Here is a 26493-nt window from a genome sequence, read left to right as displayed (position 1 = left end):
TAGACCCGAATAGATTCGGGTCTAAAAGTTGGACCCATACTCATACCCATCGGGTCCCAGGTCAGATCCATTGCTATTTTAGGTGTTTTTTTATTTTATTTTATTTATTTTTATCTCTTTTTACCATCATATACTTATACTATTGGCAACAAATTCACAATCCTTTGCTATTAGATTTCAAGCCATTTGATTTGTTATTTAGTAGTTAAAGATGACTACGAGTCCTTAATGTATACGATTCTTAATACACCCAAATGAATATTGTTTGAAGTATTTTATCTCAAATATTTACAGGTATGGGTCGGGTACAGGTCGGGTCCAACTAGACCTGGACTTGGATCCCAATAGTATCCGAGTCTAGGTTTTGGACTCGGACCCGACCTGCTGGATCCAAATGTTGGATCAATACCCGAACTCGTGTTGGGTCCAAGTTTATTGCCACCCCTATATATCGATAAACATAAATATCGGTAATATATCGGTTTTATTTTAAAAAATCGGAAGAAAAAATCGAGTTAAAAATTCGGATTGACCCAAAATAAGATAAGTTATAAAATTGTGAATATTTCGGACTTGGCTCAAAAAATTGAAGTGAACAAATCGGAGATATGAAAATTACATATTATGATTTGCAGTTATAGTATTAGGTACTTTGAAGCCATTCAACAATAATTTTAAGCCATTTGTATGAGATTATAAATAAGAAATAGATTGTTTTGGGTTCTTAATACCCCATTCGTATAGGAGCGCAAATGGGTATGGATAGGGCCCAACTACATGACAAAAATACCCCATTTGTATAGGATTGCAAATAAGAAATAGATTGTTTTGGATTCTTAATGTGGAATAATTACATGTATTTATATCATTTCACACATGCAAGAAATATGATGCCAATTGGCGCAAATAAGCCTAATTGTTTTTTATCACTAATCCTGAATAATGTGCTTTTGATTTTTTAATCTTGAACAAGTCTTGTCATCACTCGGTTAAAGCCTATTGGAGGGTCAAATTATTGAAATAATCTTGATTGTCGAGGCTTCCCAATCCTAGAGACATGCAATTTGGGGATTTTTTAATTTTATTTTAAGAGGTATCTATGAAACAAAAATGACAAAGCAACCTCTCTAGGGATGGGAATCAGGTCGGTTTGACCTACTGACCTGACGGGTTGACCTAACATGGGTCTAGGTCTAGGTTTTACTTTTGGACCTGACGAGTCGGGAAGTATGGACCCCATTATGAATCAGGTTGGCTCAACGTCTAAGTTGACTCGGCCTGACCAAATCGAGGTTTTATATTACCGTTATAATATACACACACCAATATTTAATAATTATTGTAAAAATTTTATACATATTAATGAAATCATATTTAACTTAATTGGCCCAAAACCTTAACAAAAACTTCCAATTAAATTTAATTATTTAATGTTAATTATCTCTACTAATTTCAAGAAAAAATAAATCAATGCAACTAAAAACAAAAAAACTAATAATAGAATTTTACAAATCAAGCCTCTTAACTTTCAATTGGTGGATGACAATTGGCTTGGACATGGTCAGAGTTGACTCGGATTCCCAGGTCAGGTCGGTCAGTTCCAAGTTCATGTACCCTCCATTGGGTCGGGGTTTGTGTGGAGTGGTGTTGGACCAGGTCAAGTTTGGGTCTGGGTCCACTCCACATATTATCAAGTCTAGGTAGGGTCCAGGTCAGGCACGACCTAGTCCCTACCCGACCCATTCCTTGCCCTAGACCTTTCAAATGTTAATATGGACTAGTTGACCCTTTAATGATTTTGTAAAGGGAATCAACCCCTTCAATGACATTGTCCAAGTTCTTCATGCAGATCAAATGTGCATATCTGAGTTATTTTTTTTCGAGTTGGCTACTAGGTTGAGTAAGTCACATCCCCAAAGTTTAGAAGTTTAGTGTCCTAACTGTACTGGCAAGTATGGATTCGGCCGAGGGAGCAATGTGTGAATTTTGCTCTTGACAGAGCATATGAACTTTTCAATTGTATCCGATCATTCTTATCAACGACACAAGCGAATCAATGTTATCAGGATCGCACTGCCATTCTTATCTAAGACCGATCCGACTGTCGATCAAACTGGTTGAATCGGAATTTTAAAAACTAAAAAAAACTAGAATAGTTTATAAGATAAAATATATAAATAAAGAAATATTTACCTTTGTTTAACTGATCTAACCTATCAAAACAAGTTAGCCCAATTGGCCGAAGTCAGTCAAAGATTAATTTTAACTGGTTTTTAACCAAACTCGGTTTTTACTTATAAATCAAACTAGACAAAGAGGAAGTACAACCTGGAGGTCCAAACCAGTTTTAATAACTATGAAGCAAAATTTTCACTCTATAGACAAGATAGCGGCTTTTTTTCATAAGACGAACTTTACTACAGTGAGCTTCCATGCTACTTGACTCACTACTTGATTCACAAAAGGAACATTAAAAGCAAGCCCTGAAAGTCTAGTGGCCAATTCTGTGAAGAAAATCATTTGATAGAACACTTAGATTTTAGTTAAAAGATCAAGTATCCTTTCCACATGCATGCTGCGTTTAAGGTACCAAACATAATCCTTCTATGTAAGAATAAATATTATCCATTACATGCAAACAAATACAAGATAGCATAGAGAATCACAATTGATGGGTTTATTAACCAGACATATGAATGTTCCCCAAACAACATAACCTTCTTATTGGAAGGCTTAAACTAAGAAGGCGAGAACCCTTTGTGCTTAGAAATTAGAACACCCCATTAATTATGCCAAAAGAGTATTCATTCTCTCGGGTAAAACCTTTCGTTGGATTATTTTCAGGACCTTTTTCTCGAATCCATTATGTATGTGCCTGAAAAAAATAACATGCACAGACAATAAGACCTAAATTGTTATGGAACTTAAAGGTCCAACTTTCCTTTTCTTCTTTGAAAATACTCGATATGGTGATTCGAAAGTAGAAACAAAATTTCAGGTTGAGATAATCCTCCCAAGCAGGTCTTTTTCTCGAGGGTGTAGACGTAAAGTCTGAGCTCTTGAAAGTACGTTAGTACTCTAAACCGTGGAAGAAGGGCATTGAAGTGCCCTGCCGAGTCCATAAAGCTTAACTTCTTTAACTTTCACTCCTTTTGATGGAAAAAAAGCTTAAACATTTCATTCTTGTGGAAATTTGTTTTGAATACACAATGAGCCAACAAGGGGGCAATGAGGATTTATCTCCTTTGAAAATTAAGTTTAGATATACAATAAGAAAACAGAAGGGCAAAGATGAGAGGGTACAGAACTAGGACTAAAGCTACAACTCCCATAAAGTCATGCCGAAATCCGTAATAATCTTCTAAGAAAGCGCGAACAGACTTTTTCTCTCCAAACACGTCAATCACCTTGTCTGTTTCTCCATATTGTGAAGTTAGAAAGCCATTTAAGGTCCATGCAGTAGGACATATCCAATTACACCAGACCCACCACTTGGGAATTTGCTGCATAAAAACACATTACTACATCAGTCATAACATATCAGTTGATATCACAACATAAATATCCTTGATCAGTATTCGCGTTATCACTATGAGCATGACAGAGCCACATGATAAAACGTGCCATCATATGAAATACCTCGTTTACAAGAATATACTTTTATCACTATGAATGCTAGAACACAATGGAATAAGAAAATGTCTACAACATTGAATGTGGTTTTTTTGGTTTCTGGTCTTTGTAAATGGTAATTTTACTCATTTGCCTCAGTAAGCTGGTATATGAACCCAAGAACACTGAGATGCAGTTCATAAGCCGCAAATCATAAGCCAAGAGGCTGAACCCAATTTGGCCTCGTGCTCTGATAGAGGCATTAAATCTAAACTCCAATCCATGAGGCCTAACCCCATAGACCTAGTATCCGGGTATTCAATTCTTAGGGTTGGATTAGGATTTGGTAATTGTAATTTTGAACTTAAGGGTATTAGCCACATAGTCAAGGATCCCAGCCCTTAATCATAACCAAGCTCCCTCGTGATTGGAACCATTGTTTTCACCATTTTGTGATGGCTTAGTTTCGGATAACCATAGTCTATTGAACGTCCTATAAAATACCAATCTGACAGTACAAACATTACTGCATGATTTTGGCAATTCCGAAATATAGTCCTACCATTGCTTTTTGATAAAAAGATTTACTACCACGCATGCTCATTATACTATAGCAATCATATTTTCAACATATACTAAGATGTAAAATAATTTCTTATTTTTTAGCCAATAAGAAACTAATCTTTGTCTTAAGTTTTTAAATTACGATAACACAAGAGAACAAGATCTCTAGAAAATACAGGATTATTTTGTGCCATTTAATATATTTAATTTATAGAAGGCTAAATTTTATACTTAGAAAGCATACTTTCAAAATATTTTTCCTAAACAAGAAATGGGTATCACAATAACTCATTTTTCAAGAGAGATAAAAACAGAATAAAGTTTATAGTATTTAATATATTAGTTTGATGCTTACTGGGTCTATATGAAGAGCTTGGCTTGTTATATCATAATTACAGTTATATTTTAGGGAAATTATCGCTAATATACCATAAATTTAGCAAAATTGAAAAAAAAACCCCAAACTTCCCAAAACCTCGCCCACACCTTTTTTTCCAATTTTCGTGATTTTTTGGACGAAAATGCCCTTTACGGTAGTCTTTCTACCGTAATGGCAAGATAAAATTACGGTACTTTCAGTATCGTAATACTCATTACAGTACTCTTAGTACCGTAATGCTCCTTAAGATCATTACGGTCATAAAAAGACCGTAATGGTCCAAAGTCCACTGGAATTCCAGTGGACTTTGGACCATTACGGTCTTTTTATGACCGTAAAAAAGTTTAAGACCATTACGGTACTAAGAGTATCGTAATGAGCATTACAATACCCTTAGTACCGTAATGCTTGTGTTGAGATTTGGGGGATTTAGCTGCAAGAGAGCGAATGACTCTTTCGAGTCTTTTGCACGACACTTTCTGTTCCTCCTCCCATTGCGGCAACTCTGGGTACACACATTCAACAGAGCGATCACCAATTCCCTTCAACAGAGCGATCAACAATTCCCTTCAAAGAAATTTCTGCTGCAACCAAATGCTTAATCTCAATTTCTGGCCCTTGAAACCCAAGGGAAGATGTCACATGATTTTTTAAGAACGCATATTTGGGTTCTAATAGCTTTACTGCAGGTCCACCATCATCACCGAATTCATTGAACCTTTGCCAAGAAGCAAGTATAAAAATCAAAGAGAACAAAAACTCTCCCTGCGAATGAAATGAATCCCATTTCCACCTCAAATCCAACAAAAAAAAAAAAACCCTTTTTCAGCAAAAACCGCTTCAAATTCCAACCAAATGTCTCCAAATTCCGGCACAAACGAACCAGACCTCAAATAAATCCGATTAAGGTCCCTTCAAAATCCGACCAAAAAACCCTATAATCAGCAAAATCCGGCCAAATTTCCGCAGTTAGCCGGAAATTTACTGGGGTTCTCTCATTACGGTAGTCTTAGTACCGTAATACTCTTAAACTTCTTTATGGTCATAAAAAGACCCTAATGGTCCAAAGTCCACTTGAATTCCAGTAGACTTTAGACCATTACAGTCTTTTTATAACCTAATGATCTTAATGGAGCATTACGGTACTAAGAGTACCGTAATGTAAGAGTACCGTAATGCTCTTTAAGACCATTACGGTTATAAAAAGACCGTAATGGTCCAAAGTCCACTGAAATTCCAACAGACTTTGGACCATTATGGTCTTTTTATGATCGTAAAGAAGTTTAAGAACATTACCGTACTAAGAATACCGTAATGCTCATTACGGTACTATGTTCATTACGGTAAAAAGACCACCATAAAGGGCATTTTCGTCCAAAAAATCATGTAAATTAGGAAAAAGGGTGTGGACAAGGTTTTGGGAAGTTTGGGGTTTTTTTCCAATTTTGTTAAAATTAAGGTATATTAGCGATAATTTCTCTACATTTTAATGTACTGTTTTTGTCTAACAAGGTGAAGCTGTTATTTATGCTTCACTTTAGTAAAAGTGAAAACCATATAACCATACCCATGGTCGAGGCTCAGCTAGATATATGAATATTGTAGGGTAACCGCGTGTAGTTACCTTAGGTTAACACCACTTCGAAGTTAAAATCCAGAAAAAATATTTTTAGAAGGATAGTGAGTAAAATGAGGGCCTGAATATCAACTTAGGCTTCTAAACCAGTTAACAACACACGCATTGCATGATGCTCCTACATAGAGATTAGATAAGAAATAATTTTTGAAACATCTACATAAAATTAAAATTTTGATTTTGATTTGATTTTAAGTTCATGCAATATTATCGTTTTGCTGTTTAATTTTCTATCGAACTTTATTTTTTTATTTTTCTTTATGGATAACATGGGTATCATTACAGACATTTCTATATTTATAATTCCATTTTGGTAGGCACTATTGCCATATAACGGCCATTTCTGAATTTTTTTTAACTTTTCTTTTTCTGTTCACTCCTATTTTTTCTCCATAGTTGGCTATTTTTTATATGAAGATTTGGTTAAACATAAAAAGGATCTCCAAAGGGAGAAGGAGAATTGCAAAGGATCTCTAAAGGGAGAAGGAGAAGCGATTCTTTTTTGAATGACTTCAATCATTGTACTTGTATGACAAATCAAGAGAATTTCAAGTTGAAGATACTTTAGGGATGAGAGTTTTCAAGAAAACAACGAAAGGGAGAGATTTAGGAAATTTACAGGGTAAAACAATTCCGGTGAGATATTTAAATATCACACCAATTTATTCTCCCTTCAATATATAAACCAATGATCCATGTTCAAGCCATATATTGAGTGCTATCCATCTAGAATATTTGAATGACCATTTACTTTGATATAACATCCATATATGAAACCAACAAATGACTCCTGAGTCTTTTATTCAGCAAATGCCACAACTTGTCCTAAGAGTGCTCATGGGTTTGAACCTTGAAGTTTGTCCCTAATTGAAACCAAGAAAAACTACCCAAACAGTGAAACAACTGGAGTGCAAGCACTAAGATACAAGAAACATAAAAACTAGATGAGAGTTGAAAGAAATCACTTACTGGTCTAGGTACTATGAATCCTGAGAACAGGTTTTGAAGGGTGTAGCCAGCGGCGACCAATATAGATGCAACTTGAGCATTTGGGGTCACTGACACCATCAACATACCCAAGCAACAGAAGTAAAGCAAATTGCAGAACATGGTGAAGAGATACCACAGGAACTTATATGCAGACCAATGATACCCCATTGCTGGATATGTTATAACAGTGTAAACAACTGCTAGGATAAATGTATAAGGAAGCTCAATAACCACCTGTGCAAACATAAAAGGAAATCAAGATATAGAGGGCTCATGGAACCAACTGTTAACAATAAAACAAATCAACATAACATTCATAATAAAAAAATTTTAAAAAATAGAAAAGCACTCTGAACCTGGGCAAAAGAGTAGGCCATAGAAGAGTACATTCCAGCAAATTTTTCACGATAAAAAACAGCACGTTCAGTTGCCACAAAAGGTATGATGGCTGAACTATTTTGTATACCCAGAAAGAAAGCTGCAACATACATCGATCCAAGTATGTTGAACAAGTCTTGCGCCTCATTTCTGCATAGTAAAACAGAATTTCAACTTGATAATTGAATACCTGTTAAGTGAATTCCAAAAATCATATCACCACCCACAATATACATGCCAAGAAGGTTCAAATGTCATATACAGTAACTTCCAAACTAGGTCATCAGCGATTTAAAGGGGAGGCAGTAGATTGTGAATCCTCTAAATGACTAGGGAAAGTTGGCCATGAGAAAGAAATGCTGTCCCATCTCCTAGGCAGCTAGAAACTCAAAGTCAATGAGATATCCAAAAATGATCCTATCCGCACAGAAGATTGCAAGACTTCGGTAAAACCCCTTGAGTGAACCAAATTTGAATGAGGCACGTTAAGGAAAAAAAAGTGTAGGAAATCCTATTTATGAAAGAAGAGTTCACGCCTACGCCGTCGTATGATAGACATTGAGGTTGAAACCCTAGTATTTCAATACATAACCTGCTTTGGACCTCCTTAAGGTTCTTCATAACTTTTTTCAGCATTTAAAAACTCAGCCAAGTTATGAGCCAAGGCGAGTTCCCATCTACCCACTCAAGTACATGGGAAAGTGTACAGTACTTGCGTAAGTACCAAAGAACTTGCCTGAGTACTGTAGAACTCCAGCAAACTTGGCCGAGTTCTACATACTGGATGAGTCACTACAATACTTGCCCAGGTACTGTTTATAGAAAAAAGGGTGGCACCGCCACCGTTATTTGATTTCTCTCTCTCTCTCTCTCTCTACCTAATAGATTCCGCCCCCTTTTCTCATCTCTCCCTCTCTGAAAGGGGGAAGAAATCTGCCCCCTTTTTTCGTTCCTCTCCCTCTCTAAAGGAGGCAGAAAGCCACCCCACTTTTTCCTATCTCTCTAGAAGGGGACAGAAATCTGCCCTCCTTTTATCATCTCTCTCTCTCTTATGACAATAGATTTAACTCTAAGATGCAATTTCCAGACAAAATGTGTTTATTGTTAGTGTTTAGAACTGTCAATACTTGTATCAATATTAAGTCATCTTGATCTGCCATTGATATCTTGAGAATTGAGGAAGAATTGAATGCTTGGCAAACAGTGCATTATTAAGTAGGTCTCACTCGGCCCACGTAGAGCAGGTATGAATCTGTCACACTGAAGCAGGGGTTTGCATAGTCCTAGTATTTGAGTGACCGCTTTAGTTTGGCAAAAGTTCCCATGTTGAGATATTCAAAAACACAAACAAGAAAGAAAAAAGAGAAAAAGAATAGGCCAGCACCCCAGTAATCACTCATGAAACTACCAAATGGAGTAATAATTACGACTGAAAGTTGATGACTTCTGATATTTAGAGTTCATTAGAAAGTGGACATGCTTATATATAAAACCTGAATTCAAAAGATCTAGAGATAAACATCTGCCAAAAGCAAATAACTCACATTTTTTTCCCATGTTGCCAGAAAAGTGCCCCTAGAAAAACTGATGCGGCAAGTACAAAAAAGAGACGAACAAGGTTGTATGCTGGACTTCTCCAATATGATAAAGATTGCTTCCATAGACATGTTGTAAATTGTACCCATCCATTTTGAGGAAAACTCGTCTCAAAATACAAGTCTTTTGAACCTGGTTGAGGTGTACTTAATTGTTTGACCAACTCCATGTTCTCCCTACATATGACAAATTAATCTTTCACATAGCAATGTACGAGTAATGACTATTTTTCCATGAAACCTTTTAATAAATTAGGAGCACTCACAGGTAAAGAGATGACTCTTTATACAAGTCAGCAAAATCTATGCCAAGCTGCTTCTCCATAGATGTTGAAGTAACTTCCAGCATCCATGTTGCTGGGTTGTAATTGTCTCTAATCTTGGGCAAACCTAAAAAACTCTGCTTAAAAGTTATTAAAATACCATGACATACCAATCTTGAAATTCATGGCAGCAATGAAATTAGTAATGGGAAAAAATAGATGTCATTGAATAATTTTTGCATGGTCAGCTGTCTTTCCTCCTTCGGAGACTTCTCGAGCTTGAGCTCTCAGGACTCGTACGGAGGGAAAGCCTTGAATTCCTCCTATTTAGAACCACAATTTTGGCTCCAAATTTTCCACTATGCAACTGCAGGCAGGCAAGCCTCCCTTCCCCCCTTCGAGCTACACTCATAGGGAAAATTGGCTGAGCCTGCTTCCCTGCTTCATGGGCTCTTCCTTCCCAACAAGAGCTTTGCTCAAGGAAAAACAGGAGAAGAAGGAAGGAATGTTTGTGGTCCTCAGGGGGGGAATGAGGGGGGTGGTTGGGGAAACATGGACTTCCCTTCTTTTGCTCCACATCAGAGGTTAGTATCTAGGAAGATTGCTGCCTACTAACATAAGAGTCTTCCGCATTTTCTATCCAAATAGAAGAACAATGAAGTCTTTCTTCAATTAACATACTCACCTCAAAATATTTGATTACTCGACTTGAATGCTGGCCCAAGGGTCCTGAGTAGATTATCTGGCCCCCCTTTTTCATCAAAATTAACTGTGAGCAAAAAAAGAAACATTGAATGACATAGCGTTATATAAATATCAAATCTAATTGCACTCATAAATGTGTTGCTGGTTGTTTAAAAATTTAAGATTCCTATATTTCATGGTACTTGTTATAATATTGTGAAATGATTTGTCTGCATGCAGATACTAACATTATGCCAAACAAAGGTTGTTCTTTTAGATTTAGACTTAAAAGGAGGGGAAGGGGGGAACATAATACTACAGCTATAGTCCACAGCACATTTGTAAGTGACCATTCACATGCAAAGAAACCATGCCCTTTAATCTATTAATCAAAGTCAAATGATTATCTCATGCAAAGTTAGAGCTCTTTAACATATATCATCATCATCTGAGCCTCATACCAACTATTGTTGTCGGCTAAGCTATTTAACATACCAACAGAGGTAAATCAAACTTTCTAAAATCTGTGACATCTTCTATCTTTATCGAAAAATCATTAGTCCTAAGATATCTATAAAACTACTGGTCATGCACCATTCTAACAAAAAGGTACATTGAATACTTACCTCATCAAACGATTCAAAAATATCAATGCTTGGCTGGTGGATTGTGCAAACCACAGTTCTTCCAGTCTCCACGATATTTTTCACTGCACGCATGACAATTGCAGCTGCTCTTGCATCTAGACCCGAGGTGGGTTCATCCATAAATATTATAGATGGATTGGCAACAAGTTCCACTGCTATAGTTAGTCGCTTCCGCTGCTCAGTAGATAAGCCATTTACAGAAGGAAGTCCAACTAATGAGTCTTTAATCCCTTCAAGTTCGATGGTCTCAAGCACTTCCTTCACAAATTCCTAGGTAAAAGAGGATTCATCACAGATATTATAAGACAATTCTAAGGAAATGAAAAGTTCATGATGGTATCATGAAAATTCATTGATTGGTACATATAGCTCAAACCATGCAAATGGGCAAATATTACCCTTTGCATTGAAAAGGAGAAATAATTGAAAGAATATCAATTATATATAATTCTTGTGTTGAATACTGCATCCAGTGCTAGAAGTGACCTTAGGTACCACCTAAGATTCATATAACTTTGAAAGTTTGAACTGTGGAATGTATCAACTCACAACTTTAGTCTTTTGATCAATTTGAAGAGCTAAACGTAACCAAGCTGAATAAACCACTGATTCTTCAACTGTAATTTGTGGGGAATGAATGTCAGTTTGCTCACAATAACCAGATATCCTAGCAAATGTTTCTTGGACCTTAGGAAATCCCCCTATAGTTATGACTCCTTCAATGGTACCACCAGTTTTTCTTCCAGAAAGAACATCCAAGAGTGTTGTCTTGCCAGCACCACTAACACCCATCAAAGCTGTAAGAATCCCAGGTCTAAAAGCACCAGTAACATCTTGGAGAAGCTGCAGTCTTTTTTTATTTACACCTTGCTCAATCAAAGCCTACAATGGAGAAAACTTAAATCATTATCACTGTTGACAGATAACATATCCTCCAGATTAAATAATGAAAAAAGGCAAAGGATGTGTGGTTTCAATGAGGTAATTACTGGAGGCATGTCAACAAAGTATTGAACATCTTGAAATGCCATTGTTAGGGGCTCAAAAGGTACAACTATCCTTCCTGTTCAAAGAGCAAAGTCAGCTTAAAAGTTCTCATTTTTCACGGGCTCAAAACAAGGTCTTCAATATAATTTTATATGCTTGTTTATAAAGGAAGACTATCATGATGCCACCGGCTTCAAAACCCATGTTAAAATGGCACCTATAAATATTAGCAAAAGTTCATATCTCTCCATTTCATAGTATGATGCTCTTGGAACCAACAAAGTAGCAACTTTAATAAAAATATTCCAACATTTTGAAACAGTGGCTCCATGGTACTTTTCCGTTTCAACTAACACTGCCTCATAAGAAATGGATAAAATAACTCACCAGCCCTACTCTGATCAGGAGTAAGACTCTCATTACTTTCTTGTTCTTGAATTTGAGGGAACTTCTCACGTGAAATAATTGCCCGGGAACTACTAGGAGCTGCAATTGCAATAATTTCCATTAATTTAAAAACTTAGGGGAAAGCATTGTTGGCTTTTAAAAGCAAAATCTTGAAACAATATGGGTTTCTCAATAAAATCGTTTCAATTGTATTAGTTGTGGGAATGAAAAGCTACTAGGTTGTTATCTGCATGGTTCGTACTTTCTTGAATTGGTTATTACTTGTCGCATTTCTATTGTAAATGTCAGATTCATTAGGGCTTTGCTTAAATATGCAAGTCAATTTGCCTTGTTTCTTTGCTTTAATCTCCACAATTTTAAGTGTTTGGCTTTTCTTTTCATCAATAACCTCCAAAATTTTCAACATATCAGAGATTGAGAGTCAAAAAATTGTGGACTGCAGGTTTAATTTGGTGAGGAAATTCTTAACGGGCTATCTGTGGCTTTGTCAGCCAAATAATATAAAGGAAATTCATTTTCTTTTTTAAAATCACTAATATTCCTGTACTTGAAACATATAAAAATTTCGTAAGGTGCTGAAAAAAATAAAAAATAAAAAAATGGGATGTGTCTAACAACCATAAAGATAATGAACAAACAAAGTTAAACAAAGCACGTATTGCCCTAACAGATATTGCCCAGCAACTGCACTAATTCCCATATCTGAAAATAACCCAAACCCAAACAACAGGAAGAGATTATTCAAATAAGCATTGATATTTCCAGTGAGAACAAGATTGCGATTTTCATTAATGAATGTGCAAATAAACTAATGCTTTTTATTACGAACATAATAAATTGACTAAATTGAAGACAATAATTCCATACTTACCCTTTAAGTAAGTTACAGCAAGTGTGAAGCCGATATTGCAAAGTATAGTGATGCCAAATAAGGCCCCAACAGATACCCAATACAAGGAGCCATCAAAGAGAAGTCCCCGGTTCTTTAGTGTTTGTTGCCCCAAGCTCATATTCGCAGATGATATCTGCAATACAAAATTATGAGCAACTAAAATTATCTTGAAGTTTACTATGTCAAACTACTTTTAATGTAATAGAACTTACGTACACAATATTTAAAATTTTAAATAACGATTTTAACAAAATCCACCCTAAACCCTAAACCCTAAACCCTAAACCCCTAAACCCTAAACCCTAAAACCTAAACCCCTAAACCCTAAAACCTAAAACCTAAACCCTAAACCCTAAAACTCTAAAACCCTAAAACCCTAAACCCTATAGTAAAACCATTTACTTGATGATTAATAGTTTCAAAAGCATTACCAAAAGGCCTCAGTGGTTTGAGCCAACTTAATAACAAAAGCACTCCACTTCCAAATCTGACTTTTCTTGGGTTGGGGTGGGGGTAGGAACAACAACCATATCATAAAAGTAAAATAAATTTTTACCATGTTTGAAGAATGCTAGTCAATATAGCTAAAACTTGATATCCATTTTTAAAAGAATTAACTACGAAATATTTAAAATTTGTAATTTGAGTTCTTTTCAAAATAAAATGAGGTTTAATCTCCACACCAATCTGAAAGGCAAAAGTGAGAAACACATCCAGAAACAAGCCAATATCTAAGATAAACTTCTTAGAAAATGATAAGGTAAGGTCTATTGTGGAAGTAGCTAAGAGAAAAGAATTGGAGTACTAATCATGTAAATGAAAATACAAATAATAAAATGCATCTTTATTTTCATATTTATTCGTGAGAAACAGTACAAGTATAATTCTTACGAACTTAAATTTTTCCCAATGTTTACCTTATCCCATCTTGGGGCTAGGAATTCATTGTTTGAAATGCCAACCTCCCCATATGTCAATGGAGAAAGCCAAAATCCCCACTTCAACCATCCAGGCATAGATGCTGAAAAAAAGAAAGCAGTTTTAGCCTCTCTCTCTCTCTCTCTCTCACACACACACACACACAAACATAATTCTTGTATTTACATGAATATTTTGCAATTGGTCAAATTCGACTATGAAATATAAACAAATCAAGAGAACAATTATCCACTTTATCTTGATTGTGTGAATGATTCTCGCTTTCATATAAACATTTTGGTAGTGGAACTGATACAAAGAGACCAAAAAGACTTACGTGGGGCAAGAATGAACCCTCCAAATAAGAGGCCCATCAACAAAAAAAAAGCGCCTCCAGCAGTGGCGCCCACCACAGTTTGAAAGATTGAAGCGATAAAACGGAATGCAGCAGTTGATGTTTGATGCATTGCAAATAGAAGAAGGAGCTGACAAAAGAACCTGAAAACCATGAAGAAGTAGAGCATACAAATAATTGGAAATAGAGTGGAAATAGTGAAATTTTATGTAAAAATGATGTTACATAACTACGAAGCATATCAAGGAGAACTAGATCGAGCAAGAGAGAGAGAGAGAGAGAAAGAGAGAGCTCCAACTGGTTGTTAGTTATTTAGTAATCCCAGTCAAAATAGTTAATATCCATGACTGATTAGCTCATTGTGGTTGAAGCTGATATGCAGGGACGGAGGGAAGGAATGAGCATATATATATATATATATATATATATATATATATATGGAAGCATGTACAAAACACCTATAGGTGAAGTTCTACAGTACTTCACCTATACCTCATCACCGTCCAAAGTTCATCACACAATCATAGTTGTCCGGTAGTATTTGAATTTTTATAATTATTGTACTAATCAGATTTATCTAAAAGTTGGGACGTGTGTACAAGACCAAGTCGCACGAAAATAAAATATTAAAAAAACAGTAGACAAAATAAAATGACAAAATTACCTCTGAAACTTTATAAGGGTATTTTACATAATTTTTATCATTCAAATTATTTTTTTTATATTTTATTCATGGGCATCTCACTAAGGCGCACAGACCTACAAAATTTCAGATCATTATGATTTGTAAAAAAAATATTAAAATTCAAACACTATCAGACATATGTGACCGTGTGATAAATTTTGAACGGTGATAAAGCTGTAGGTGAAGTACTGTAGAAATTCACCTATAGGAGTTTTGTAGTGTTTTCCTATATATATATATATATATATATATGTACATATAAGAGAGAGAGAGAGAGAGAGAGAGAGAGAGAGAGAGGAGGGGGATGGTGATTCTTGCTGTCTTTGATAGTTTAGAAATCTAAGTTAGATATTAAAACATCCAAACTCTGAGACCAGTTCACTGACTAGACTGATATGGGAGCTCATTTAGAGTGAGATTAAGTTCTAACCTTCCCGGTTCAGGGCTATAACCGATAACAAAGTAAGTGATGCATGTCCATATGATTGAGACAATGAGAGAGTGAGGAAGTTTAAGAATGAAGCCTGGAAGAGCATAAGCCCATGCTGGGTAGAAATAGAAATCTCTCTGTTTGTAGAACATTGGCAGTCGGGAGACTGTCATGGCCAGCTCTGGGAAGCCATCAACTGTCATAATGATGAGAGAGAAAAACAAAGCACCCAGGTAGTAATTGGCATGAACCACATCAACCTTCAGTCTTGTGCGGAGAAACACAGTCATGGTGATAAATGCAATGATTACAAGCTGCATCAGGGAAAGGGTTGTGTTAGTGAACAAAGCATACGAACCATATGAACTTGGGATGAAAAACGTGCCACTTGTTTTTTCCGAATATTATTTGAAGTTGAGTAAGAGAGAGGAGAGGGAGACGGTTTGCTTTACTTGCAGCTTACAAAAGTATAAATCTTGGTGGAGACAGGTTATGTATGCAACTATGCAACTTCCCACATATAACAGAAAACACATGTGGTAGGTAATCACAAAGCCAAACTAATTGATCTGGCTGACTTATTGGCCAAGGACAGACACTCACATCTTACAATATCACAAGTGGAGCATGCAGTTATCAACTAACCAAAATTTTTAATTGACATGGATACAACAATGTAATTTTGACAGCAACAATTCATGTATTTTTCACAGATTTAATAAAACTGAGTCATTCATGAAAAGAAAAAGCTGCTGAACATTTTTTTCTGATGGCTACCTGCTACATCTACAACTAATAGATCAAATAATAAAGATTTGCATTGTTACTGTTGATTATTGTTAGTTCCCTCCCAAAAATTACACAATGTTCTTCCGTAATACATAAAGATAATATAGAAAAAAGTAGAATACATAACTATCATAGCTACAAGATAGTTTTACTAGCACCCTACCAACAGCCTCATTTGCCTCCCAACTTCACAATTCAAATTTACCTTCAAAGATATATCTTATATGGTAAACAATGTTGCCCAACCAATCTTTTCTTCAACGTTGGATAAGCATCACTTTTACTTAGATTGTATTTCATGCCATTGCAAATAAAGTAGTCTTGAGTATTGACAACTTATTTATCCCTACAGCTACTTAAAGAAGCATTTCATCCAAAATTCCAACTCCAATCTGTCATGTCATGTCATGTCAAATTCAGATTACATTGCACCTCTAAAACAATTGGCTCAAATAAGTAGAGTACAAGTTCCAAATGATGCAAACTGCATGAAAACATTAAATAAGCATTGTATTCCTCCTCCAAACATTGCAACACTAAACAAAATAAATCCAATTATAGTGTAAATACGTACATAACATGCATATGAAATCATTTCAACATTATTCTTATGTAAATATTAAAATCCTATGTTGGCTACAACTAAATTCTTGAAGTTTGAATTTGTCTCCAAACTTCCCTGGACTAGATTGATTCATTCAAGAAAAATATCCATTCTTACCAATATGATTGCTACAAGTTATATCTAAAACAATAAATGTTTCTAGCCTTTGTGGTAGCCCTTGATTTTTTTATTCTTATTTTCATCATATTATTTCTTTTAATCAGTGTTACATGGATATCAACAAGCATGTCATGTCTAGTACATGTTGAGAGTATCTAGTATGGCTGATAAAAAAACCCAGTACTTCCCGACACATCCACACAGTTTATCATTGCTTAAAGTCTGTTCATAGAAAACATACATTTTCCAAGTTAAGAACATCTCTATCATATTTCCATGGTAGTAATGCAGGCTCAACACAAGGTGGAACAAAAAATCCCTTGCACATAACCAATGAGTGGATTCCGGTGGAATGCCATTTATTAATGATTTACATTGTCCTAATAATGCATTTATATATGTAAAAACTCTCAATGTTATGCATCACATCACACATAGATTGTGGCAATGGTGGAGTGGACCTCACTTTAGTGGGAAGTTGCGGGTTCAAATCATGCTGGGTGCAATTCAACATTGTTTTGTCCTTTTTATGTTGTGCCAATAATAATAGTACATATGTTAAAACTTCCAATCATCATAGACTTTAACCTAGGTGGTGGCAGTGGGGACGTCACTTTACTTAGGTCTCAGGATAGAGTTGTGCGCGACCCGGGGGGGGGGGGAATGCAAAAACAATTCTTTTATGTTAATATTTATGGGTACTACATGTCCCTAAAAGGCAGCATGATATAGATGATGTCAATATGTACCGTAACGCATGTATTTCACATGATATGCATGGTCACTATGTTGGGGCCATTTCAGAGCTGTCGACAGTGGATACACGACACAAGAAGATAAGTGTACGAGGATAACCTTATTTTTAACTTTAAACAATAAAATAACCTAATCTCCTGGAGAAAGGGCATTATATCTTTGATTTGTCATATAATACTGAAATGTACCTCGTCTAAGTGCCAGTCCTCCTTATCTAAATGCTCTGAAGGTGTTGCTTTATAGCATTTGATTCGGCCTCCAAGCCATTCTCATCCTCTTTGAAATGAGCCACTTCCTCTTGGAGACCCATTTCATTTGCTTAATTACCCTTTATTAACATCTTTTAAAGAACATGACACCAAAACATTTGTCCTAGCACGATCTTAGACTTTTGGCTTAATTCTCGCTCAAGTAGTTGTAAAGACCCACTATTTTCATCCGCAGCTAAGATGAATAGGAGCTTCAACTCTGCAAATGCCACCACAGCATAGTGGACCATTCTCCTTGACAACTTTTCCATTATCATTTATGTACAATTCAATGTAACATGGTTGTCAATCTCTATCACTCAGATCATACAGTCTCCAAAAATTTTCACATTCATCTATAGACTCACTTCTGTCTATGCTAAAGTTACAACTTTATCAATCTTTTACCATCTTTTCTCGTAAAAGACATGTAGCAAAATTTCCCATGCCTGTTCTGCAGCCTTTGCCTCCGCAAAATCTCTGCTGCATACATGGTTGGGTGCATAATAATGCACTTTTTTCTCTACTTATATGATATCTTTTTGTGCACTAGTTAAAGCATCAAAGGCTTCTATACTAACTGGTTCTACAAATCACCCAAAAAATTTTCATAATTTATATAACTTCATATAGATCCTCAATTGTGTATTACCAAGATCAGCCCAATCGTTCATATCATATTTAGATAACTTGTCATTGTACAAAATTACCATTTCGTGTCATTCTTTACAATTTTCGTTCCAAAAAAAAAAAAATTACTACTCTTCACATGCCAAAAAAATGAAAAATGCATTACATAAATACCATCCTAAAATTTATGCAACCGATTGTTTTGAACATTAGGTAACTAAGTTTGTTTCTCAACTCTCAAAAAATCAAACAAAAATTAGGAAAGAACAACCCAACTTCAAATTCCAAATCTACATAACATTACCCAAGACAATATCAGTAAATGTGCACGATTCTTCTAAGTGAACTAGTAACTAATACTTAGCTGGAAATAGGTTTTATACACATATATGAAAAATTCTGAGCCTTATTTTTCATGTTTTTCCATAACATTTCATAGTAATAATCCCCAAACTCACATGTTGCTCCATTTTAGTACATGTATAAGAATACAACAAAGTATACTAGCATAAGTAGCAAAATAACTAAGAAGACTAACTTACGGATAGTTTTCATTGTTTACTTCCAAACCATGGTTAGCAAGTCAGGGAATAACAATATACCAGAAAACCAAAGCATCAATAATAAATCGGTCTTACTCCAAAAAGTCGGAGGAAAAAAATCGGATAAAAAAGGTGGATCACCAAAAATTAGTTACATTAGAGAATCATGAATATTTCACATTTGGCTAAAAAAATAGAGTGAAAAGATTGGATATGTTAAGAAAACACAATCTAAGATTAAGAGTTGTGGTTATTGTCAAGATACATTAGAACCTTCGAACTATAACTTTTATATCTTTACCAAGTATCAGTAGAACCATACTTGACAAATTTTTGTCTAAACTTTCAATATATACAACAACAATGCTTGCTCAGTTGTCATGACATAAAACATATACAATATAACAATAACAATAACAATACTAAACACTAGACTACATCAAAAAACAACCAAAACGGAACCCAAGGTATGGGATTATCGTCGGAAAAAAACAAAACTGACCTTTAGTATAAGATTGCAGTTAACTAAAACACAAAAATGAAAAAATGTAAACTATGGTCCATCCAAATTGTTACGTTCTCTACACTAATGGAATAAAGAAAAAAATTGACAAGATGAAATTAATCAAACTTCTGTATGTAGAAAGAAAACAACAAATCCTTAAACAAATAAAAATATTTGAAACTCGCCCTGAATTCCTAGCTGCCTAAATTTTTAGTTGTAACTAAATCTCTCTCTTTATAGTGAGGCTTCGTGTTTAGAGGAAACAAAGATTTTTAATTGGGTTCCTCTTCCTTTAACTCTAAATATTATTTTGAGATATACGGTTGTTTTGATGGATTATTTTTTGGAGCATATATTGCAATTTTTTTAAAGGAACATAATGGAGAAAAACTTTTATGGAAATCTTTGTCAAATCAAGATTCTTAATGTACTCCATTTATAATGTACTTTTAGGGCTCTCGAGAATCCCTCTCTTGCGGAACTAGCAATCTCAAATATCGGGATCCATCGTGTACATGATTGGCTAAATGCGACGTAGATGAATACAACTATAAATCGAGTGCAGGAAATAAAACTAAAATAAAAAGCACGCCACAACAATACATGATTTACGTGGTTCACCCCCGTAGGGCTACATCCAGAGCCTCGGCAACTAAAAATCTCCTATCACAATAAATATTACAATTTTGGGTTACAAGAGATATACCCCTTTCTAAATATCGATAAAAACCCTTCGCCGACCCTCCCTTCTAAACCCACTCTCCCGACAGAGTAACACTGGCGATCAAATTTTCTTTCGCATCGCAATACCACTACCGGAAAGATAACTTCGAAAGCAGCCAAAAACTCTCTTGTCTCTAGAAGTAGAAACTAAATCAACCCAAAACTTCATGGAATAGTGCCACTATCAAAGAAAAACTCTCTTGGAAACTAAATCAACCCAAAACTTCATGGGAATACTGCCTTTATCGAAAAAGCTATGTGTGTCACTCTTGGAGACCCCCTCTTTGGAGATCTATTCCTATAACCCCCAAAGGGGTGACTCTCAAAATGATGCATATTATGTCTTCCTTGGCCCTCTCATCCGGAGATCACTTTCTTGCTTCTCAAGAAAGTCTATTTTCCATATACCATAATACCCTTAACTTTAACAAGAAAATATGAGTATGGTGATTTGGCTTTCCCTAAACCCACTAGTGAAAATTCAAAAATATTAAATGAATAAGGAGATAAAATTATACCGGAAAAGTTTTTCTCAAAGTTCTCCTTAGAAAAGATAGAACAAGGATTTCTATTGATTCCATTGAAAAAATGTGACTTCTTAACTCGGATCCGATTAAATCGTGTTTTAAATGGAGACTTGCTAGCTACATTTCTAAAAACTGTCACATTTGCCTCCAAAAACTGGAATTTGAATTAAAATCAAACATGCAAACTGTCCTGATATAATATCCAACAAAGACATCCACAGAGAGAGAGAGAGAGAGAGAGAGAGAGGTACCTGTGTTGTCTTGAAGAAAGAGAGAGAGAGAGAGAGAGAGAGAGGTACCTGTGTTGTCTTGAAGAAAGAGAGAGAGAGAATACCTGTGTTGTCTTGACTACATATATAAAAGAATTCCTCCTCGTGAGAAGCAACTCCCGCGCCATGCAAGCTTTAAGAAGCTCCCATTTAGAGAGAGAAAACATTTTAAAAGACAAAGCGTCCTTATGGCTCTGAGTTTTATCAAATGGGTTCGAGAGCTCTTTAGCCAGGCTTTCACCCACATGAAAAGACTGAAACTTCTTGAGAAATTCATCAACTGAAACGTAATGGTAAGGTTCACCATTGAAGAACCAGTATTGAGCTTGATCCTTTTTCGAGATCACCTGAACCAGATACAAAAATTACTTGTTTTATATGAGAAAATTTCAAAATTACAGCGAATATTCAAACTTCAGAGAAATTTATGCCAGGGCTGACATTAATAAGTATTCCCGAAAATTTCAAGAATGAAGATGAAATCCATTTCTTCAGAACATACGGCGAAATTTCGGGAAAAAAGTCGCAAAAATTGGCGGTTAAGAGAAATCGTCCCATTAAGTGAAAGGGCACCAAGATTATTTGATAATCGTACGCCATATCATATCTACCGTTAATTATATGGACGTAGAGTAGATACTGTGAGAGAGTAGTTCTAGGGGTGGCAATGGACCCGGACGAGGACCCGACCGGACCTGGGGGCGAAGGGTAGACCTTATCCAGGTATAGATTCAAAAATTGGACTTGGCGGGTATAGGTCCAAATCTTGTCAAGTATGGGTAATATATTTTTGAGTCCCAATATATGAAATATATATTTAAATATAGTTAAATACATAGATATTTTAATTTTTAATTCGGAACTTGCACATGAATTAAGGTCCCGGTCCCATATTATTTTTTTTTTTTGTCCACGGACCCGACCTGTTGCCACCGTGGAGAGTACAAAATTTCCCTGTAATTTTCCTATTTACCAAACCTTGGATAAGTATGAAAGTTTGGGAAACGATGGATGAGGTTTTACAAGGCATAGGCTTGATGAAAGCCATCGGGTCCATGAAATTCCATGGACACCTAACCCAGCATATAAATAGAATTTATGAAGCTCTTTTAACTTAACTGTGAAGTTATGGAGGTTCAAGGGAGGTTCTAAAAGAGAGAGGGATTCACAGGTGAGGAAGAGAAACAAAAATAAGAGCTTTCTAGGGTTTGGATGATGGAGATATTCAATTAAATAAATAATATAAATATTATAATTTGGACAATGAAATAATGCAAAAAGGCGTTAAATGCCATTTTCTTTTAACTTAGAGAGAATTCATGGTGCTAGATGTTGAGGGTTTATTTGTCATTGTAATCACTGGATGGGAAATGTGTCTTTTACACTTTAATTTGTACACCACCAATGGCTTCAAATATATATACAAACCTCTTGGAGGAAATCGGCAGCACCCTTTCTTTCAGGGCACCTGAATCCACATCTTTCAAAGAAATCGAGCACATAGTCGCGAGGACCGTGGTAGACAATCTTCCCCTCTGCCATCAATATGATGTCGTCGAAAAGTTCAAAAGTTTCAGGAGCTGGCTGGAGTAGAGAGACCAAGATAGTGGCATCAGTGATGTGCACAAGTTGTTGAAGATATCGAACGATCTGAAAGGTGGTGGAGCTGTCTAACCCGGTCGAGATCTCGTCCATGAAGAGTGTTTTCGTCGGACCCACAATCATCTCCCCTGCAGCATAGAATGCCATGGAAAGGTGTCATTTGGAGGGCCTTTGTGTTGAAGCATCTTTAGGTCTAATGGAGAATGATAAGCATAGTTAACTTTGGTTATAAGTGTGACTTAGGATTGTTTAAATCTAGGTTGTACTTTTATGATACCTGGTTGAGGGTTAAAATGCAGTTGCATATATAGATATCCAATGCACTGCTTGTCTATAACATTTCTTCTAAGATTAAGGGTGGTGATGGATCAGGTTCATGTTTGGTCAAACCCTGACCTGGATCTGAAAATATACTATGATACACAGACCCAACCAGAAACCACTTTTTACATTTAAAAAAAATGTACATTTAACTCAAAAAATAAAGACATGGATTACCTGGACCTGGACCGGTGGGACTACCTAGACCCAGACCCAAATCAAGGCTAGGCTATTGGACCTAGACCCGGCGTCAGGTCTTGCGTCCATGGGTCCCAATTTCCACCCCTACCTTAGATATATGAGTTGAAATGGAGGGAGAAATGGGGTGGAACATGTCTAAAATTTTGAACTGCTTAGCTTTTTACCAAACTATGCTTATTGTTCATGCTCAAAGGATTTTAAGGAAAGTTTTTGCTTTGCTAAATCCAGAGAAGACCTGCACATTGTTTTGCCTCATAAACATTGCATTTCAATGATTTCAATACCAGAACAATTCTATGCAGGCATCTACAATTCTATGCAGGCATCTATGTTACATGAACACAGATACAGTATCGCATGTGTACAAGTGTCAAAATGTCAATCTTAGAATTAGCTAACCTTAGTTAGACTCATATGAATGAGACGATAAGTACTTTTATAACCAGATTTCAAGGATGTCTAAGTTTACAAAGTGTCAGAGAGATCTTGTGTTCTTAATAAGTCGGTCCCAAATGAAAAACCATCGACACACGTGTCCATGTTACATTGCTATGTCTGCTTCTTTGACAACATTAGTACCTAATTTCCGATTGGGCACTTTAAAATTGTCCTTTTAATGGAAACAAGCACAATTAGTTATAGAAAAAATAAAATACTAGCAATACCTGTTGTTAATCTTTTCTTCTCTCCACCTGAGATTCCTCTACGCATAACATCACCCACAATAGTGTCTGAGCATATGTCGAGCCCAAGAATCTGTATAAAATTTTACCAATCAATGGATAATGTATTTAATAGAAAAGGAAAAGGTCTATATAAGATTGAGACCTTAAATGTAGAAGCAAGGTCACACTAATATACACCATCTATTTCATTTGGTCCGCATAGATTTAATACTATCTTAAAAGATGTATCACTTGAAAGAGATGTTAAATTTATACCACCAATTAAAATGAATAGTGCAGCACATCTTAAAATGAATAGTGCAGCACATCGTGACCTTACTTCTATAAGAACCGATCGAATGAACAAAAATCTGTAGTGTGCTTTCATAGAATTTTTCTTGAAAGGGGCTAGACTTCCCAAAAAATAAAAACAAAATAAAAAAAGTTTAAAGCAAAAGAATGGCCACCTTTAAGATGTAGTCTGTTTGAAGGCTTCCTTCCACTCCCTGTGCGGAAATTGCCTGCCAAATAAATTACATTCTCAATAGCAAATATGAGTGGGGATGGGGTGCTCTCATTGAAGGACATTGTACATTTGCTCCCTTGTATAAAATACCGAATTAAGAAAAAAAAATTGAAATATGGTTGTGGAATTAACTTCAGATGCATTCTATGGATATCTTCAAGAAAACTAATTTGGATTTTAAGTTTCTATGCTCTTACTTCTAACCATCCAAAAATTTCAATATTAAGAGCTATTTTTTCAGGCCACATACATAATAACCTTTTTAGGTTGGCCTATAGGTCGAGGACATTCATCATCATCATTGTCATCATAGTTTTTTTTTCAATTAATTAAAGTCGGCTACATAAATCCTAAGTCCCCTAAATTTGAGATATTAAAAATACTCTTAAATAGTGACCTTCATGAAGGTGTCTATGTCCAAGTCAGGCACAATTCCAGCTTGCTTCTCCCTCTTAATGACTTCCATCATTAACCCTATAGCACATATAAGGCAAAAACCAGCATTAAACAAATTACAAGATGATTAAATATGATGAAATGAATCTTTGGAGAAGCCCTTGGGAAGGTATTAGGATCACTCTTTATGGGACAGTGTACGGTTTTTGCGTCCGAGGCTTTGAATTTGGTAATTCTGCGTCACAAAACCCGGCAAGAATACATAATTTTTAGAGCTAGAAAACTTTGAGATGGCTTCCAAATTCATCTCCTTCGTTCGTGGTATTTGAAGCTTTGAAAATAATGTGGAGTAGATATGTGAAATAGATGGTTAGAAAAATGTGTTACGAGATGGACCATTTTCGATGCTTGAAATCCACTCTTTAGATCCGTAACATTTGAGGCGGAGATGGTTGATTTGCAAGCTTTTTGGCACCAAAATTATTTCTATGAGATATGAAGTGCCATTGTATAAAATCACAACTATAAGAGAAATAGAGCCAAAATGTAGTCAGGCACTTAATTTGATTCAAGGATCTAATGAGCTTGGTTCGCTGAATTTTCACTCATTCAAATTGTCATCCACCAGAATCCAACTGATCCGGACCATCAATTTAGCCCTGGTGTGAAGAATGTGGTTCTAATCATCCATGCCTACAAGAATTGATGATCTAGATGATCTTTGCTCATCTAAATTCCAGTGGGCATGGCATAATGTATCATCTGCCTCAAGTGAAACCAAAATCCTGATTTCCTTTTTGTACCGAAAGTGCTTACCAGGTCTACTACCAACTCCTTGACAACAAGCTGAGAAATCAAGGGTTTCTCTAACAGTCATCTCAGGAATGTGGAGGTCATACTGACTTATATAAGCTGATGTCTTTTGGGGAACAAATTCTTCTAATTTGTAACCATTGTATGTGATTTCACCCGACACCTGAAAGTGAAGAAGAATCAATGAGGTTTAGATGCCCAATAAAACAGAGGAAGGTCCTGAACCGGGCCCCGTCCTGTTATGGCCTCGGCCATGGCCCAAGGAAAACAATCCTCCTTGGCCCTTGGGCCCAAGGCATAGTTTTTAGAGATAGGCCAATGGGGCCTGGCCAACCCATTTCCAGCCTTATATAAATGGGAAAAATTTATATAAGGATGCTATCTTGAAGTGTAGAACTGTGGATGCCCCTCAAACGGTAAAGGTAGTTTTAATGTTGAAAAGCCTTTTGGTTGATCATCTCGACCATCTCGACATCGAGATGTATGATTATGAAAAATAAAAAGATTTTAAGTCTCAAAAATAATACATTTTACAACATATTATCTACACCGTCCATTTTCAATATTTTCTTATGTTCATAAATCTACTTGATTTTAACCATTTTTGAAATTTAAAATTTTATAATTAGATATAAAAATATATTTTGAGATAATCCTAAGAATACATTTTGAGATAATTCTACCTGGACCTTAGCCTTGGCCAGGTCCTTGTCTTAAAGGACTTGGTAGGTCCAGGCTAAGCCAAAAAGAAATTAAATATATATATATATATATATATATATATATATATATATATATATATATATATATATATATATATATAACAAGATAGT

General features: G+C 35.7%; 1 protein-coding gene across 8 annotated transcripts; it reads right to left on the bottom strand.

The window, feature by feature from the left end:
• Positions 1-3150: 3150 nt before the first annotated feature.
• On the bottom strand, positions 3151-26128 carry LOC18444214 (pleiotropic drug resistance protein 3-like). Of its 8 annotated transcripts, none has more exons than XR_016058887.1 (21): positions 25664-25980; positions 24849-24925; positions 24393-24446; positions 23926-24016; positions 22812-22866; positions 22565-22720; positions 21202-21483; positions 15424-15737; positions 14291-14451; positions 13953-14056; positions 13015-13168; positions 12123-12221; positions 11738-11811; positions 11298-11630; positions 10728-11018; positions 10103-10186; positions 9421-9544; positions 9104-9331; positions 7538-7709; positions 7161-7415; positions 3151-3503 (listed from the first exon to the last, which is right to left on the bottom strand). XR_016058887.1 is itself a non-coding variant. In XM_088871223.1 (21 exons), the coding sequence occupies exons 6-21, from the start codon at positions 22676-22678 to the stop codon at positions 3237-3239; spliced, it is 3066 nt and encodes a 1021-aa protein (XP_088727349.1). In that variant the 5' UTR covers positions 22679-22720; positions 22812-22866; positions 23926-24016; positions 24393-24446; positions 24849-24925; positions 25664-25980; the 3' UTR covers positions 3151-3236. The 8 variants fall into 8 exon arrangements, 6 of the variants coding, with proteins under 6 accessions (XP_088727349.1, XP_088727348.1, XP_020529181.2 ...); XM_088871223.1 differs by having other exon boundaries at positions 9421-9554; XR_016058886.1 differs by having other exon boundaries at positions 22565-22866; positions 25664-26128.
• Between the last annotated feature and the right edge of the window lie 365 nt (positions 26129-26493).

The sequence above is a fragment of the Amborella trichopoda genome, chromosome 7 (genome assembly GCF_054954075.1).
Source record: "Amborella trichopoda isolate Santa Cruz 75 chromosome 7, AtrichopodaSantaCruz75HAP2 v2.0, whole genome shotgun sequence".
Taxonomy (NCBI): domain Eukaryota; kingdom Viridiplantae; phylum Streptophyta; class Magnoliopsida; order Amborellales; family Amborellaceae; genus Amborella; species Amborella trichopoda.
This window is presented reverse-complemented; position numbering and strand designations above follow the sequence as displayed.